Raw genomic sequence first — 20067 nt, 5'->3', positions numbered from 1 at the left:
CAAAAGTCCAGATGTTTCTTACACCAGAAAGGCTCCTTCTGTGCCTGACTGGTAGAGCGCTTCTGGAGAGGTGTACACCACTGGAAATATGTGCCGAATTCACTAAGTGGTGTGCACCAGTTAATGAATTTGGTGCAAACTCTTCAGTAACACTGGAGTGGCACAATGCTGGTCCTGATGGATCGGCCCCCTATGACTGTATTCACATTACTTTTCTGTTTCTCCAAAAAATTAGCTCCAGCAATGGGCAGGGATCCTTACAGAGGAACAGAGGAAAACCTTTCCCATAAAATGATTTACTTTGATTTTCCAACATCCACCTGACGGAGCAGGAATATCAGCAAGGCTGCCTTCTTACAGACCTGGCGTCACTCGTCTATGGGCTGTTTCTATCTCAGGCACATTCAACTTAAAGGGAGAGTTTAATCACAAAAAACATGGTTTAACTCAGGTCTGTAGCTCATTTGTTTTTTAGTTAAGTTTTCTTCATATCTCCATGTATATTAATAAAAAAACACATCTTATAAGTGTTCCCAATGTCCATTAGGCCTTATACTAGACTACTTCCTGTTCTATACTTTTCAGCAGCCTCATTATCATTACAGACAGGGTTACAATTAATGATAACACCTCAATGTATAGAAGATAACATGGGATTCACCATTTTTAAAAGATGATGTTACAGATCACCTCCTCCCCCTTCCTACACAATCTCTGCCCAGATTAGCGCTTGCTCAGGTAATGCTTCCATATGAAAGATAGACTGTCAGTCTATTGCTGCTAATGTCCATGCAGACAATATTTCTGATGACATATTGCCGTTAAAGTGCATTTTCTGGAAGATTATTTTTTTTTCCCCATTGTTTGAAACATCAATGCACTCTGTATAAGTACAGATAGCATAACAGTGTACGTGAGCGCTGGCACTACCTTAATAAGAGTCATTTATGCTCTTTGCCAAGCACAGCCCCTTCCACGCACTAGGAATCAGCAGCGCTCTGAGCCGTCGTCATATCGGCCGCCGCTGGAAAAGTGGCTGTGCGCAGTTCTGATATCAAGTCACATGACCCATGTTTAGTGATACATTTGCCACGTGATTCAATTTAATGTCCCACCATCATCTGTGATGTCCTCTACAAGGGGCTGCAATACGAACCATGTCCTCGAGCTGTGCCACCTTCACAAGAGTGGGTAGAGCTATCTGGCCAACAGAGTAGTGCACAAAGTCCCCCAAAAAAGTTTTGCAAAAGAAGAAACAGCATCAAGTTAATGAGCTAAATATATCCATCTATAATGATTTTTTTTTTTAAAAGATGGGGGGTGTAACACTACACCTTTACATCATATTAGTAATATCATAAATCACAGCCCCCATTGATGGGAAGCCTCAGTGTGTGGGCGCCTGATGGAACATGAAATACTCGCGTCTCCACAGAACAGATCCTCACGGACAGACGAGCAGGGAGGGGAGCTGCTGATTAACTAAAACTCTTTCATGTGCGGCTGGAAAAGTGGGTGACAAGTTAATCACCTTTTTTTTCTCCCCCTGTTACATTAGGACATGAATTAAAGAACAGCTCGGCATCATCAAAAGACCAACTTCTCTTTTGAACTGATCATTTATTCCCAAAGCGGAAGTCTGACCTAGCAGTTCTTCGTTAGGGTGGGCACGCCGGCTCTGCGACAACACCCGCCAGGACGATGGTGGTCCCTGGTACAATTAGGAACCACTGTACAGAAATTAAATGTTACATTACAACACGTATCTATTAGAAACCACTCATGGCGGGCATGAGAAGAAACCCAGAGCGAAAGCTCAAGCTGGACCTGCTGCCTTGGCAAATGCAGCGGATGAGTAGTGTACTTTTTGTGCCTCATTCTCCCCTTTATTTGAACCTTTTCTAATACAGATTTGCAGCCGTGTTTCCTAACGCGTTTCTGCACTTACCAACGTAACCACGTTTTATTCATAGAAGCTTGTGCTAAAAGAAAGTGAACCCAAAAAGCGTACAGATCGACAGCGCCTTCACCTGCACGGCGGGAAGGGACTTCCATGAAATCACATCCACTTTGGACTGTAAAACGCAGAAGATTTTCTGCACAAATATAAGCAGCGTTTATGCTATGTGAGAACACGGCTGAAAGCTTAAAAACGCTGCATGAAAAGAAAACTTCAACGAGTAAGTTTTATCTAAATACTTTCCGTCAGCTGATATATTCGTGCTGGTGGAGTTATCACAAGGGACGGTTTCACCTTGACAATCCCTATGGTCTTCGTGGAGGGGTGATCTCCACTAGGTTCCCCATCCCCCACACACTATCAGCTTGGCAGACTGGCTAACATATGGTCCTCTCATTCATGTCACCACACAAAGCTCTCCCGTAGAGGACAGCTGATCACTGTGTGTTAATAAACCACAATGTAACTTGTATTCCCGTCTCCAAGATCCTATCCCAATATGTAGTAGGTGGAATAATAATAATATTAGCAAAAACCTCCAATTAGAAATGTAGTATAGTTTGTCTGGTTCGCAGTTTCTTTCCTCACGTGCAGGCATTGCAGGACCTTATGTATCCATGGAAACGACCACTGATATAATGACAGATAGCTAGTTGCTAGGTCGTAACCATGGATATCTAAGATCTAGCAATGCATGCGCAGGAGGAAAGAGACATAGCTAATCAGAAAAACTATACATTTCTAATTGGAGGTTTTTGCTAATATTATTATACCTACTACATATTGGGATAGGATCTTGCAGATGGGAATACCCCTTTAAGCAAATTAATTAAAAAAAAAAAAAATAGTATGGAACAACTTTGTGTTTATCCACCATTAAAAGAGCTTGCCTACTTCAGCTTACACTTGGGCTACGTTCCCAAGATGAGCTTTTGAGGTTGCAGACTTTCTGCACCTATTAAGTAACATGGGTAGGAGTCAGGTAGTCGTAGTGTGGGCCATGTAATAGAACTATGGCTACGAATGGAGTCAATAACTTGCCAATAAGGTGCCCAAGTAAGATAATTACCTGCACCACCCGTTACGTTATGGACTATACCAATGGAAGCAAAGCTGGAGTGTTTGATTTAGAAATAAAATGTCATTTGGGCAGAACATCTGACTGACAGCGAAGAGGAGTATCATATTTTTTGGATTATAAGACGCACCCCAAATTTTGAGGAGAAAAATAGGAATTTTTTTTTTTTTTTAGTAAAATGGTGGTGCTTCTTATAATCAATGCGTCTTATTGCTTACCGGGGGGTGGTGGCTGCGGTGAAGTGGGGTCCCAGGGTCGCTGCTGGAGGAGGCAGGAGTTGGGTGATGCTGCAGGCCGGGATGAGGGGGTGCCTGATTTGCAGTGCACCGCTGTCCAGGGTGTCCGCCGCTGCGGGAGGGCTCTGCCAACATTTCGTAAAATCTCATCTCCCAAGATCTTGATGCCAAGATCTCCATCTGCACAAGCGCTAACCCCCGGCGGCCATCTTCCCACAGTCCACCACACAGGAAACCACGGATCTGCGCGGGGGTTCTGGCTTTTCAGGAAATGTCGGCAGAGCCCCTCAGCAGCGGCGGACACCCCAGGCAGCACTACCGGGCACCCCCTCATCCCAGCCTGCAGCAACAGTACCGGTAAGGGAAATTCTGGGGGAAAAAAAAGTGTGTCTTATGCAAAAAAAACGGTAATTACCCTCAGCAATGTACTTATTCAGATCCTGATGCAGGAATAATCACATATCTCTGAAGCTGCTTATCTGGGTGATTTTAGCTAGTGTAATATATTCTGATAATATTTAAAAGATCACCGATAAAACCCCCAAAAGAATGATTATGTGATAGCGCACAGCAAAAACCTACAATGCAAGGGTGCTAAAGGGGAAATTAGCAAGATTTTGCCTTTCTGATGATCCATTTTGGTAGCTCAGTTACAAAATACAGCTTGTCTGTCTATGAATATGTCTGTGTCTTTTTTTTTTTCTTCTTTAGCTTGTTAGACATTGGTGAATTTTGTATAAATAAGAAAAAATAAGGTAACAACCATGAGGTGGAGTATTCACTTTTCATCTCCTGATATTACTCAGAAAGCCATAGATTGTACACTACATTTTTATCACAAAAATAATAGAAAAAAAGGGGTCACCTCTTCTTCAAAGCAGAGGTAGGAGATTATTACTGATGAGCAATTGTGTGTGGTTAAGGTGTTATCTGAGCATGCTCGGGTACTAACAGAGTGACTTCGGAGTGCTCGAATAACTGTTATGCAGCGATTGCCTAACAAACAGGTAATCCTCTGCATGTGTTATGGCTGTCGAACAGCCATAAGACATGCAGCCACGAGGACTCGAACATCTTATTCGAGCATGCCGAAGTCACGCGGCACCCAAGCATGCTCAGATAACACGTTATCCGCACATGTTCGCTCATCACTAGAGATTATATCACAGGGGAACATACATGAGAATCTGCAAGTATTTAAAAAAGGCACAAATATTCCAAGATGTACTTATAAACATAAGATTTAGCATTTTGCACATAACATAAGTAAGAAAGGAAAGTATATCTCACCAAAGACTTTCTGGTGCTGTGCTGCCTTTCTTGGCAAAGATTGAGCGCTTGCTTCTAACACTTTATTCAGAGCTGGTAAGAACTATTGGTAATATGGTGGTCATGGCCTAAGGAATAAGTACATCTCTCTTATGGGACCAGATTATGTCTAAATTCATCTATGAACTTAGACAATCTTTGCTGACATTGCTGGCCAATATCTTAAAAAAGTATTCCCATTTTAGCAAGTGATGGCACACAGTCATCCTTTAAAGGGGCTGTCTCCTGTTAGCTTTCCAGAGCACACAGCTCACCATCCTTCCGGTTTCCTGCTCGCCAGGAGGCAGTGCACTCTTGATTGACAGATTGGATCAGTATTATTGCCTTGCCATTGCCACAAACTGTGCGCTCTCTGATGCTGCTACATCAGGCCCGTTTGCCCCGGCAGCATCGGACAAGCACAAGGCAGTGATGCTGGCCAGATCTAACCAACTTCAAACAGCGCTGCGCTGATTGCCTAAGAGACCGGCCACTGCTGAGACTGAAGAAATGGTTGGTAACCTTGGAAACGAGCAGTAAACAAAAAATAAACTCCTCCATCCTTGGAAATGGAGAAGATTTTTAAAGAAAAGTAAATCATAGAAGTTCCTTGCCTTTACAAGAACTTTACCCAGTAAAGAATAATAAAAAAAAACCTTTAAATGACCCCCACCAATCTTGAAAATGGAGGCGCTGCAGCAGATCCCTTCCACCTGCATTGAACAGCGCTGTAGGAGGCCGGGATCGCTCCTGTGCAGAGGGGGGAAAAAAATCCATCATCCTTAGCATCGGTGGAGGACCCAGACATCGTTACATGAAGGTATATCCTATTAGTGTGCCATCAACTACTGAGATAGGAATAACCCTTCAAGACAGTACAAACACGTCCTGCATTTACTTGAACCAAAAAAGTGCAAAATGAGTGAATCCGTAATAGTACTGAAGAACACTGGACCCTCGGTTCCCCATCATACACAGTGCTGGGTTAGGAGTTTGTAAAATAATTTCTTGCATAGTTTAGATTTTACGATCTATCATGTTATATAAAGCCGAGTGGCCAAAAAAAATCATGTATACACATTCAACATAAAAATACAGGAAGATAAAGCCATTATTATTGCACTCAGTCTCTCTACCTAGTACGTAACATACACCAATTAGTAAGTGACATGACTTTACCATGAGACTAACAACCAAAAAGACTTGACGCGTTTCAGGGTATAGCTTTACTACAGTGAGTCAATGTTCAGAGGGGCCCTAACCCATCACTGCACCATGGCGGAGCTTTCTTGCAGACAGAGCAGGGAAGGTTTATCCGCCTCCTAGCCAGAGACAAAGCTGCAGCCTAAGCTTCACGTTAAATATACTACTTCCAATGCTGTAGAAGGGACAGGGTGGTCAAAATTAACATTTTTCTGGTCACTTTTCTAACCTTCGTGTGTCATCCTTGGGCAACATCCAGGAACATAAACCAAGCCCTGCTTGCATAAAGAAAGCCACGTTCCATCCCCGCAGCGCTCCACACTTTACAGCCAAGGGTATCTCAAACACCTTATCAAGGCAATGCAAAAACCGCCCTCTTGTCGTGCAAAGCGGAATTTACGGAATGATCTCTAAAACGTCAGGAAACGCTAACAAATGTAATGTCATCTATTCGCCGACATATGTAGAAAAGCACATTACGGATTGAAAAACGGTGCATGCTATGTATTACCGGAAAACTTGGGATGCTAAAACTTCACGTGAGCCTCGTCATGCCGGAACAATCGGAAATTCCGCTTCTTTATAAAGAAAATAGCTACATCTACCAAGCCAAAGTTACTTTTTGGTTTATCAAAACTAAGCAAAATATATTTCTGCGGCGCGGACTGCACCTAAATCCTTTTAATCACGGGACAGTACTGAATTTAGGAAGGTTGTTGGTCAGAAACAATTGGTTAGGGGGCCAAATCGTGGCCATCACACGCTAAATGCCGTACAACATTATCGAAGGAAATATGCACAGGAAATAATACTAGATTTTTGTTGTATATATTTTTTTTTTTTTTTTTTTTTTTTTTTTTTTTAAGATTGATGTATAAATATAAATTTTGCATTTTCCTTAGGAAACCCGTTAAGGAACTCAAAACAATGTTGCATAAAATAATTAAACACAAAATAAAATGCCATCAAATAATTAAAAATGCCAAAAATATAAGAATTAGTAAAACGACTAACTGCTCCTTACATACAGTACGTCATCCGTTGCAGCTATATGCATTTGTTGACCAGCATGGGACATAAAAAAAAAAAAAAAAAAAAAAAAAAACACGATGTCTGCGGCCATACAATAGTCTTGAAGAGAAAGCGTGCATGAGACGTCAGACCAAAGTCTCAGGTGTACCTTACCCGGCTTTTAAGAGACCCAAGATGAGATTCTGTAATGCGAAGTAATGGCAAGCACCTCATCATCATGGTCGCCTCTTCAAATACAACAAAAAAAAATAATTATTGTTTCACTGCAATGTTTCTGCAATCCATTGGATCCTTGATTGGAGTAAACAGCACACAATCTACTTCTGATTAATACAGTGTCCGATACTGTCCGTTATCGGTACTCTCCATCGCGTGGATTGGGGTCAGTGCATCCAGTGAGTGATATGGATTGGAAAGATGTCCTTTGTAGACTCCAAATTCACAAATAATTGAATAGTGTTTTGCCAAGAAATACCAAACCTCTGAACCAGCAAATGAGCGACGAGAAGAGAAAAATTGCATTGGGAAGTGGAGAAAGGCTCGTACAGTCCAACATGCCTGAAAGTATCACAAGACGTATGACATGGATTCATCGACCGATGGGTGAGGCTTCCCAACTGCTCTGTAATGGAAGTACCTGACGCACTTGTCTCCTCGCTCTCTTCTTCATGCAGCAGAAGCAATTCGGTTTGGCTGTGGATGTCTCAATGGTCCATGAGATCCACCTGGGCACAGAAAAGGCAGGATTATTAAATGCACCTTAATTAACCTGCATCAGCAAAACCGCCTGCATAATGCCGTGTAGGTCGCTCCTGTGCGGTCACTTTTAGTGGATACTAGCCATTGAATACAGGAACACCGCACAAGACCTGCCATTAAGAAATGCTCCAACAGTGTCTAGCCATCAAAATATGGCCCTTACAAAAGCAGCTCAGATCCTGGCACTTGCCCACTTTTCCTGCTTTTAACACAGAAATATACCCCAGGGTCTCCCCCCCCCCCCCCAATATACCCCAGGGTCTTCCCCCCCCCCCAATATACCCCAGGGTCTTTCCCCCCCCCCCAATATACCCCAGGGTCTTTCCCCCCCCCCAATATACCCCAGGGTCTTTCCCCCCCCCCCCCCAATATACCCCAGGGTCTTCCCCCCCCAATATACCCCAGGGTCTCCCCCCCCCCAATATACCCCAGGGTCTCCCCCCCCCCAATATACCCCAGGGTCTTTCCCCCCCCCCCCCCAATATACCACCAGGGTCTTCCCCCCCAATATACCCCCAGGGTCTCCACAGAGGTCATTCTCACAAGAAAATCAATGATATTCACTTCTACTTTACATGGTTTTAACCCCTTATTGTCCAATGACTAGGATCTGGGGGGGGTTAGTTGTGCTAATAAGGGGATAGATAGAGTAGACAGAGAGAGGGAGGCAATAGGGGTAAATGAGGCTTAGGGGGGCTGGGATGTGTAAGGAAAACAGGGAGCTGAACAGGAGTAACATATGTGCTAATAATATTAAATGTCTGCTGGCAAATGCAACAAGTCTGGCAAACAAAATGGATGACCTGGAGGCTCTTATGACGATCACAGACTACGATGTGGTGGGCATTACTGAAACCTGACTTGACGACAGCCATGACTGGGTAACAAATGTAGAGAGGTACACTACATTTAGAAAGGACGGGAAAGATAAAAAATGTGGAGGGGTGTGCATCTTCGTAAAATCCACATTAAAACCTGTGCTCAGTAAAGACAATGGGGGGGGAGTTCCAGCAATGTAGAGTCACTATGGGTAACTGTACATGGGGATGACAATAATGGAAAGCTGCTAATTGGAGTTTGCTACAAGCCTCCTAATATAGCTGAACAGGTAGAAGATGAAATGCTGCAGCACATTAAAAAGGCAGCAAACAGTAACAGGGCTCTTAACTATCCAGACATTCAATGGGACATAGAATCTTCTGGCTGTGATGAAAGCTACAAGCTCTTATCCACAGTCTAGGACTCTCTCAGCTGGTAGATGACCAAACCAGGGGAGGTAATCTGATGGATCTGGTTCTGTCAAATAGACCAGATACAATTTCAGCTCTACAGGTCAGGGAGCAGTGACCATAACGTGGTAAGTTTCACTGTAATTTTTAATCAAACATTCAAAAGGAGAAATGCCAAAACCTGGAACTTTAAGAAAGCTGATTTCAACAAATTAAGGGAATAGCTTAATCGTATAGACTGGGACAACGTCATGGTACCTGGGGATACCGATCATAAATGTGGCATTTTTAAAGAAATACTACTAGAATCCTGCAAAAAAACTTATGCCCTCTGGTACTAAAATGTCAAGGAATAAAAAGAACCCATTATGGATGAACAGGACAGTACAAAGTTTAATGAGATAAAAACAAAGGGCAGTCAAAATCTTGAAAGCCGAGAATACTGAAATAGCATTGCAGTTAAGAAACGTAAAAAAGTAATCAAGCTGGCAATGTTATCTACAGAGAAACAAATCACCATTGACATTAAAATAAATCCCCAAAATTTTAATTTTTTATAAATACATCAATGCCAAAATGAAAAAAAAAAAAAAAAGATGATATCGGCCCCTTAAAAGATGACAATAACAAGATAATCACAGAGGACAAAGAAAAGGCAGAGATATTAAACAGGCACTTTCTATCCATGTTCACTAATGAACTGTCTGTTACTTTCAACAAGACAAAAATGAAACTACACAACCTGATATAACAAGTTTAACACAAAAAGAAATGCATCTACGACTGAGCAATTTAAACAATGACAAATCTCCCGGCCCAGCTGGCATTCATCCATGGATAATGAGGGAATTGAGCTCAGTTACTGATAGACCGCTGTATCTCATATTCTTAGACTCTCTTGTAACAGGGGTGGTGCCATGGGATTGGAGGATGGCTCATGTGGTACCAATATTTAAGAAAGGTAAGAAGGTGGATCCGGTAAGCCTGACATCGTAGTGTGCAAAATTTTTGAGAGCATTATAAGAGATGACCTGCAGGGATCTGTACTGGGAGCAGTGGGGACCGCAGGGATCTGTACTGGGAACAGTGGGGACCGCAGGGATCTGTGCTAGGACCAATTCTTTTTAACCTCTTTATTAATGATCTTGTGGATGGGTTTGCATGTAAATTGTCAGTCTTTGCTGATGACACCAAACTATGCAGGATATTAAAATCTGCCCTTGACATTACAATATTGCAAAATAATCTGAATGAGATGACTGAATGGGCAAGCAGTTGGCAAATGAGATTTAATATAGATAACTGTAGAGTAATACACCTAGGATGGAGCAATCCTATTGCTGCATTTACATTAAATGGGAGTATACTCAGGACTAAAGATCAAGAGGACTTGGGTATTCTGGTTCCAGGTAAGCTGAGCAGCAGTGCTCAATGTCAAGCAGCAGCCGCAAAAGCAAACAAGATTTTAGGATGTATAAAAAGAGAGATAAAATCCCACGATCCCAACGTATTATTAGTGATGAGCGAGTATACTCGTTGCTCGTGTGAACTCCGAGTATTTTGGCGTGCTCGGAGATTTAGTGTTGACACAGCTGCATGATTTGTGGCTGCCAGACAGCCTGAATACGTGTGGAATTCCTAACAAACAGGCAATCCCCACATGAATTGAGCCTGTCCAGCAGCTGCAAATCATGCAGCTGTGTCAACACTAAATCTCCGAGCACGCCAAAATATTCGGTTTTCGGTTTACGTATTTTGCTCCCCCTTCTTCCCAGAGCCATAACTTTTTTATTTTTCTGCCAATAAGGCCATGCGAGGGCTTGTTTTTTGTGGGACGAGTTGTACCTTTGAATGACACCATTGGTTTTTTGTCATGTCGTGTACTAGAAAACAGGAAAAAATTCCAAGTGCGGTGAAATTGCAAAAAAAAGTTCAATCTCACACATGTTTTTTGCTTGGCTTTTTTGCTAGGATCACTAAATGTTAAAACTGACCTGCCATTATGATTCTCCAGGTCATTACGAGTTCACAGACACCAAATATGTCTAGGTTCTTTTTTCTCTAAGTCGTGAAAAAAAATTCCAAACTTTGCTAAAAAGTGAGGGCTTATTTTTTGCGTGCCAAACTGACATTTTTAATGATACCATTTTTGTGTAGATACATTCTTTTGATAGACCATTATTGCATTTTAACGCAATGTCGCAGCGACCAAAAAAACGTAATTCTGGCGTTTTCTCACTACGCTGTTCAACGATAGGTTTAATCCTTTTTTATTGATAGATCGGGCGATTCTGAACGCAGTGATACCGAAAATGTGTATGTTTGATTTTATTTTTATTGTTTTATTTTGAATGGGGCGTAAGCAGGGTGATTTGAACTTTTCATTTTTTTATATTTTTAAACACTTTTTTTTTTCCTTACTGTTGGCATGTTTCAATAGTCTCCACGGGAGACTAGAAGCTGCCACAACCCGATTGGCTCTGCTACATAGAGGCGATGGTCAGATCACCTTTATGTAGTAGAATTGCTCACTTGCTATGAGTGCTGACCACAGGGTGGCGCTCTCAGCAATTCGGCACTGACAACCATAGAGGTCTCCAGGAGACCTCCGGTTGTCATGCCAACACACCAGTGACCAGCGATCATGTGACGGTATGCGTATTTCTGGCTTGATTGCCGGAAGCGCCTGTTAAATGCTGCTGTCAGAGTTTGACAGCGGCATATGAGAGAGAGAGAATTTTTGCCAGAACGGCGTTTAGAGTTAACATGCATGAGAGGAAAGATTTTCCGGGCATGCGCATTTAAAAATAGCGGTTCCGCCGCTGAAAAAAACGTTTGTCTGTCTACTCCAGACAGCGGACGCTAAAATTCAAACGGATCCGTCAAAAAACGGATGCAACGGACGACCATCAGTCATAATCCGCCGCTAATGCAAGTCTATGGGGAAAAAACGGCTCTGCCAAAAAAAAATAAAATGGCGGATTCGCTTTTTTCTAAAAAACGGCGGATTTTGACTGACGTCAAATAACTGAAGTGTGAAAGAGGCCTAAAGCATGGACTCAGGAACACGCAGGATATAGGACAGTACAAGGCGTGTGCACGATAGTACGGAAGGTTCTGGACAGTACAGGGCGTGTGCACAATAGTACGGAGGGTACAGGACAGTATAAGGCGTGTGTACGATAATATGGAGGGTGCAGGACAGTACAAGGCGCGTACACGGGAGCGGGTATGGCGTGCACAGACAAGCACGCCCGGCTGCGGGTAAAGCAGTACGTGTCCAAGGAGCACGCCAGAGTACAAGACTAGACAGAGCGCGTGCTAGGGATGCACGCGGGAGTACAAGACAAGGCAGAAGGTATGCTGAGAAGCACGGCAGAATACAAGGCTGAAGCTTAGCGTGTGCTAATAGGCGCGACAGAGCGCAAGGCAGAGTAAAAGATAGAGCACAAGACAGGGCGCAAGGCAGAGCACGAGGCAGAGCACTAGGCAAGGACCCGAGTACAGAGAGCGACCGAGCAGAGACCAAGAAAGCCTAGCAGGAAAGCCCAACAATAATCAGGCGCCTCCCATAGGAAGAAGCTGCCTGATATAGGCCAAGAGCACAGGGACTTCTGGGTCAGGTCCTCCAGGACCATAGAGATGACATGGCTGCAGCCAGCGCAGGGAAGGGGGCGCAAGCATGCTAGACATAGCCGTACAACCACAGGATCAAGAGTGAGTGGCTGCGACACCGGAAGTGGTGACGTTGGGCGAAGAGTCCTGGCACCGGGTGAGCGTATCGTAACAAACTGTATGCACTAAGCTACCTCTAATGGAGGCAGCCAGAAAAGGGATTTGGAGCAGTGAATCCGAAAAATAAAACGGTCTGGCCACTATAAAAGACATTAAAAAAAGCAATTGGCATAGAACTTAACCCCTTCACGCCACAGCCCTTTCGTTTTTGCTCCCCTTCTTCCAGAGCCATAACTTTTTTATTTTTCCGTCAATATGGCCATGTGAAGGCTTGTTTTTTTGCGGGACAAGTTGTACTTATGAACAACACCATTGGTTTTACATCTTGTACTCGAAAACGGGGGAAAAAAATTCCAAGTGCAGTGAAATTGCAAGCAAAAAAAAAGTACGATTCCACAACTGTTTATTTTTTGGATGTTTTTTTTTTTTACAATGTTCACCAAACACTGAAACTGACCTGCCACTAGGATTCTCCAGGTCATTACGAGTTCGTAGATACCAAAGATGTCTAGGTTGTTTTTTATTTAAATGGTGGAAAAAAAAACGTAGCGTCTCCATTTTTCGTCATCTGGGGCTGGGTGAAGACTTATTTTTTGCATTCCGAGCTAACGTTTTTAATGATACCATTGTTGGATAGTGGATACATTCTTATGATCGTGGTGACCAAAAAACTGAACGTTCATATACTTTTATTTTTTTTTAAATGTATATATGATTTATGATCACTTTCTCCATGCTTCAATAGTCTCTATGGGAGACTAGAAGCTGCAGTTGTCTCAGATCAGATCGCCTGTGTGTAGCAGAAATGCTCACTTGCAGTAAGCGCTGACCACTGGGCGGCGCTCATAGCAATCCGGCAATGACAACAACAGGGATCTTCTGCAGAACATGGGTTGTCATGCCAACCCATTGGCGACCCGAGGTCATGTGACACGGGTGCCAATGGGCGGGATTAGTACGCGCTTCCAGGGCGATCACATTAAATGCCGCTGTCAGAGTTTGACAGCGGCATTTAACGGATTAACAGCCGAGGGTGGATTGCGATTCCACCTGCGGCTGTTAGGGGCACATATCTGCTGTTTAAAACAGCAGACATGTGCAGGGAAAGATGTAGGCTCAGTGCCAGAGCCCACATCAAAGGGAGGGACATGAGATGCGCAGTACTAATAAGGCGAATGTCGTGAAGGGGTTAAGTTTTAATTTAAGAACTAAGTCCTGGTGAGAAGTGGTAACTGGACATAATGTGCATGTACTTGCAGTACAACAGATTTTCTAACTACCATACACATATAAGATTGAATACCAGTTAGTTTTCCCAGTCTGTGCAAGGCAAACTCTCCTCCTCATCTTCGGATTCAGGTGAGGCCTCCTTGATCCGTCTAAGTGCTTCGTGAATGCTGCGTGTCAGTGGGTCAGTGTCCGGCAGGAGAGTAAAGGATTCTTTTAAAACATCTTTTTGTACTTTCTTCAATTTGACTCCTTTTCTGATTTGTGCTAATATGTTATTACTGTCATCCTCATCTGGGAAAGGAGCCAACAGCCGCTGTTCCACCTTCTTCAGATGAAAACTACCACGTTTTAGGGATGCCAGCACTTCATCCATTGGCGAGCTCACTACAAAAGAGAAGATATGAGAAGCTACTACAAATATCAAGGTTTATTTCACTGACAGACGGCCTCTATCTACTGAAATGGCTACCATACAGATCAACAGGAGCCAAAGAACGGTCCAACTTTCAGGACCTCAACCTGTCAACCGGATGAAGAGCAGCTACAAACAGCATCTTTCTCTGAAGGACACGGCATTACATCGACAGTCCAGAGTTTTCAATTTGCACCACACAAGACTTTATGGGTAAACTTACAGAAAGGTTTCAGTTTTCCTATAGGGAAACTAAAGTACAGTTGATCTCTGGGGTCCCACAAATGGGACATAATCTCATCAGCCTATCTTTGGGGTTCTCTTCTAACGAATGGGAATAAGGCAGAAATTCCCTTTTTTATTTGTAAATTATTATTCTATAAAGTGGGCAGTTTTTAAAGGGAACGGATTTTGCCATTAAAATCCAAATTGTGAAATATATATTTTTTGTTATGTTTTGTTATATAGATTGTTTTTATTATGTTTTCTCTATTTGATGGGAGAGGCATATTGTCTGAGCTGCTAACAGGATTGAGACAAACGCTTAAAAGCAGATGCATTAGGGTCCGCTCACATCTGCGGATATAAAAGTAGCTGAGATTCTCAGACAGAAAAGTTGGACGAGTGTCATGCGTTTTTTCCTCACCTAGAATCAGTACGACATCTGTATCACATGCGTCTGCAATCCGTATGCAATGGGTTTTTAACATCAGCTTTTACATACAGTAATTCTCAGTCATTTCAAGCTAGTTTTCTAACTAATAAAACATATTAAACAGCTATAGATAAATGAACGGTAGATAGCAATTCATCAGTCAGACATATAATCAGTGCTTTGTGTAGTTTTCTGTACATGTATTTAGCGAATAAGAAAAAAAAAAAAAAAAGCGTACCAGCTGAAGGAAAGTAGACAGTTGAGAGCTGGTCTTAATAGTCAGGGAAGGGGGCAATGCACATGGAGCTTCCCAGGCTATTATCTGGTTTCAGCTGTCTGCATGGCCTTCGCTGGTTAGAAGAAAAAAAAAAAAAAAAAAGAGAAGAGGTAGGTTGGGGGAACCCCACAAAAAATGACATGGGGTTCCCCCTATTTTTAGTAACCAGCAAAGGCTAAACAGGCAGCTGCAGGCTGCTATTAATAAGCTAGGAAGGGGCCATGGATATTGGTCCACTTCCAGAATAATAACAGTCCTCAGCCGCCCCAGGAATGGAGCGTTCATTAGATTCAACAATTCTGGTGCTTAGCCTCGGCTCTTCCCACTTGTCCTCATGCGTTAGCAAGTGGGGTAATAGTTTAAATGGAGAGGTGTTCATTAGACACCCCCATTATTATCCCCGTAGTCAAAAGTAATACAGCTGTTCCAGCTGGCGTGGCGAGCGGTCACGTTACTGAAGTCGCCGCTCATCACACCATTGAAATGTAGCAGAGTTGGGGATCGTTGTGGGGCCTCCTTATTATGGAATTACGGCAGACAGGTGAGTATAGCTTTGATTTCTATGGGAATAAATGGCTTGAGGAGTGTTTTTTTAATTAAAGGATTTTTTTCAGTGTGTATTACTTTTGACTACGGAGTGAGTAATGTGGTTAACTATTGTAACTATAATAAAACAGCAATTGCACTTCCTTTTATACTTCAAATCTGTGTGATCTACACCTAGGGACCTAAGTGATAGACTCTATAGGGGGCCATTTAGTAGCCTTGGAGCTTTGACAAGTGCCACACACATTTGGTCAATCTGAATCAAACAGTAATAATAGAATACAGGGCAGAAGATGATAACATTGCGATTCTTCTCTCTAGTGTCAGAAAACAGTAAAATAACTAATTCACTCAATATCTACAATATCGACATTCAGAAACAGCTGTAAATAAAATTCCCTACTGAAACTGAAGTACAAAAGTAAAAAAAAAAAAAATAACCGTGAAACAAACCTAAATGCTAGTATATGCCCTTGTCATCTCCCACCTTGACTACTACAACATGCTTCTCTGTGGCCTCCCGTCTAGCTTTTACACCCCCCTAGTCTCTTGCCTCCGCCATCTACCTCTTTAATAATAACAGTGCCGCTCTTTTTTTCTGACCCCTTTTAATGCTTAGAGAATGCAGCTTACAATATGATGACGATACAAAGTCGCGCATAACCAGTCTCCCCCACACACAAATTCCCTAATTTCTTTGCTCACTGTGCCTCACATCATTGTCTCCAGCATTTTTTCCCATGTCCCCTCGCCATACGTGGGAACTTGGTATCCCAACACATCACACTCTCCCAGAAAAATAAACTTGAGAATCCCCCTTTTCAAAAAAAGCCTTCATTAACCCGACTGCCATATTAGCAGCTCCTCACCTGCCGTCTCTATCCTCATTCCTTGTGGGCAGGGCTTTCTCTTATTTACTAGTCAGTCACTAGTTAAACTCATTTTTTATTGTTTTGGTTATTTAATCCTGTCACAAATACATCGCCTTGCCATAAACATTGCTTTAAAGTAACAAAAACAAATGTAAAAACGGGCTTCATACCTCTTCTTCTTTCTATGCCGTCCAAAGCTCCGGTTTTCTTCAGTTTTTTTCTGGCACTGACGAGTTGACTGCTATCAAATAATTGGGACAGAGGGCCGCCAGAAGGTGCCTGGGTGGCCGGCTCTTCTGATTCCTTCTTAACGTGAATAACTCTGACTTCTAGAGGATTTGCTTCTTTTTGCAGAGGTGGAGGAGGTGGTGGTGGCGGCGGCGGTGGTGGTGGAGAGGATAGTGGAAGCGACAGAGGCTGCGCAGCATTAGGTTCAAGTGCACTATGAGTGAAAGTGGGGAGTGACGTTGCTTCCTGAAGCCCAGAGGTATTTACACCAGGAGGTAATAAATTCTCTTCAAGTTTTAGGTTTTCGAGCGTAACCTCCAAAGGCTGTACAATTTCTGGTGACTCCATGTCAGCTATCCCCTGTGTCTGAATACTGACAGAGAGGGACTGTGGCTCATCAACACTGGGGGTATTTCTCCCTGCGGTTTTTCTTCTACTGTGAGTCAGACGCAGTCTTGTCGACTTAAGGATCACTTGCCCAGGATGTCGCTGAACAAAGAAAAGTAAAATAGCCTCAGCAAATAAATGCATTGGAAATGGTAAAGAAAAAGTCACTAGTGCAAAATGCAGTGCACCTTTATGTCCTCTAACCTCTATCACATGGCCTACACGTGCTGAATATAATACCAATAACCGAGACCATGAAGTGAAATATACCAACAGACTTCTAAAGTAGCAAAGACATCAGGACGTATAAAAGTTCGTTGTCACTTCTAAAATGCTTCACGGACATACTTTGGGCTACATTTTAGTAAATAGCTTGGCCAAATGCTTTTCAAGAGAAAGCATCATCAAAAAATGACTTATGTATTATAAGAGGTTTTCCAGGCTAAATGTAACATTTCCTGTCTGTGATAATAATGAGACTGCTGAAAAGTCTTCTGTTTAGAACAGGAAGTGTGAGTCTAGTATCAAACATAGTGGTTAGTGTGATAATTATAAAATTTATTAGAGGACTTTTAGATCATATTTTTTTTTTTTACATATAGTCACAAGAGTAAAAGCAAAAACAAAAAACTCACAATTATCAGGGATGCATTTAACATAAAAATTTCCTACAATAGATAATTTTCTGATGACACTTCGATTAATCTAATTTGAGGGCCCTTCCTATTGAACTTTAAGATGATCACACATATTACATAGGCCCTGAAAACTAGGAAGGATTTTTCTTGAAGCATGATGGAAATTAATACTAGTCTGTTGAAATCTCCTGTGTTTACTTGGCCAGGTTTACATGAAGCAATCACAGGCTTTAAGTGACCGCCGATCGGCTACAGCAGACCGACCACAAAACTCTGTACACAGATTAATCGTTATTCAAATCACTCTGTACACATAAAATATGTTAAAAAGATACCCATCCCACCTGACAAACAAGCATTTTATTCATTTATCGCATTCTTGCCCTGATCATCAGGATATTAATGTTTCTACCGACGCCCGTTCCTTTACTTTTTCCCTCCATCTAAATGGGCTCTAATGATGTGGTTTACATGCGAGTGATCAATGTGGACCCCCAATAAACTGAGTGATGTTGTGTCATACATACGGCCATCATTTAAGTGTTAGACTACTTCTGTAACCTCCAAAGCTTGTTAACCTGTCTGACTACGTTACTATACACTTAAGGTTTCTAAATGGACAATAGTAAGACTCAACAATGTATGTTTAAGTATGAGGATAAAAGACATTAAATGATGAAAAAAAATTATATTCCAAGTCACATGGAAAAATGCTTTCTAAGGGCAGTTTCACACGTCCAGATAATTCCGGTACCGGAGCTATCCGTGTCCGTGTGCATACGGAGGTCATCCGTGTGACATCTGTGTGTTATCCGTATGTCCGTGTGTACGTATCCTTGAAAAATTATTTTTAATGTTAACCCTTTGACTTTTAAAAAACGCACACGGATCGCACACGGACAGCATCCGTGTGCGGTACGTGTTTACATGGACCCATTGACTTGTATGGGTCCGTGTGATCCGTGCTGTTGCACAAAAACGGACATGTCAGCGTGTTTTGCATACGGACATACGGTCCGTGAAAACACGCTGCCATCTGCATAGACACATTCATGAGAATGTCTCCAGTACATGAGAAAACTGTCACTACACGTACCGGAGACACTGACGTGTGAAACTGCCCTAAGAAAGAGAAAGCCACCTTACCAGATCTTGCCATTTTGTCATGCACAGAGCAGGGCAATTCTATTAATTTCACTGTACTAAGATCTTTTCCGGTTTGAATGCGGCCCTCCATTAATAAATATCAGACACTGTGGGATTATTGTTAAACTGCATCACCCCAGCTAACCTGCTTAAACGTGCGTAGCCGGTCCAAAGTCTTCTGTCGCTCCTGAGTAACCCATACGCTTTTGCGATCTTCCTCATCTTGATGTTTGTCTCGTGCCTGAAGAGAAGAAATCATACGTATCAAAATAATGTTTTACAAGAAAGAAAACTGCATGCAAAATAGTAATGCCAACGAAATTATTTTAACCCATGACCCAGTGTTATTACTTAATTAATCTGGTTTTGGAAAAGGCTTTGTGCCTGTGAAAATTATGTCATTTCAGTGGGATTCCACCAAAAATGCTGCAAAAAGTTAACATAATGCACAGCAATGTACAAAAGACAGATTCAAAACAGCTATTTGCCGGGAAAGATGTTGGCTCACCGCCGTAGCCCACATCAAAGGGGGAGACACGACATGCACAGTACATGTATGCCGCATGTCGTGAAGGCGCTAAGTATGTAAATGACAGCAAAACCGCCAGAGAAGCCGATTCAGAAAAAAGACTGCTGGACCTATGTGCTGGAGTCTTCGAGACGTTGTGTGCACATACAGTTCAATATGTGCAATTGACAATCTTTCCCTACATAGAACACAACTATCGATAAACTGACCGGCACAACCAAACAGGTGCAAGCCAAGAGAGACACTCTATAGAACTAACAACATGCATAGTATAGCCTTTCAGAGCACAGCTTTAAACATTGAATATATGAAATTGGACCTGTAGAAAATACAACAAATGAAGGTACTTAGCGCATAAATTTGTGTGAGTCCAACAGGCAGCAACAAGGCATACCCCTTTGCTGGGACCCTAAACCTAACATGATGACTCGCCCGGTCTAAAATCCTACAATTATACGGGAAGGCTCAACAAAGGGGTATGCCTTGTGACTGGCTGCTGGGCTCGCTCAAATTAGCCAATTTATGTGCCAAGTACCTTCATTTTTTACATGTTTTCTACAGCAGTAATGCAGTTCCAATTTCATATATTCATTGTGTACATGTTATA

General features: G+C 42.4%; 1 protein-coding gene across 1 annotated transcript in view; it reads right to left on the bottom strand.

Annotated features, from left to right (window-relative positions):
- Nucleotides 1-250: 250 nt before the first annotated feature.
- JMY (junction mediating and regulatory protein, p53 cofactor) overlaps nucleotides 251-20067 on the bottom strand; it is an 85862-nt gene continuing 66045 nt past the window's right edge. Inside the window, exons 8-11 of the mRNA XM_073584159.1 lie at nucleotides 19077-19172; nucleotides 16703-17249; nucleotides 13844-14154; nucleotides 251-7542 (exon numbers count right to left, since the gene is read on the bottom strand). Coding sequence (XP_073440260.1) covers nucleotides 13847-14154; nucleotides 16703-17249; nucleotides 19077-19172 — 951 coding nt within the window. The 3' untranslated portion in view covers nucleotides 251-7542; nucleotides 13844-13846. The remainder of the gene's footprint in view (nucleotides 7543-13843; nucleotides 14155-16702; nucleotides 17250-19076; nucleotides 19173-20067) is intronic.

This window comes from Dendrobates tinctorius, unplaced genomic scaffold (assembly GCF_039654945.1).
Source record: "Dendrobates tinctorius isolate UK_male_01 unplaced genomic scaffold, ASM3965494v1 ptg000083l, whole genome shotgun sequence".
NCBI classification, from domain to species: domain Eukaryota; kingdom Metazoa; phylum Chordata; class Amphibia; order Anura; family Dendrobatidae; genus Dendrobates; species Dendrobates tinctorius.
Note: the sequence above shows the minus strand (reverse complement) of the source record. Positions and strands in the feature narration are given on the sequence as shown.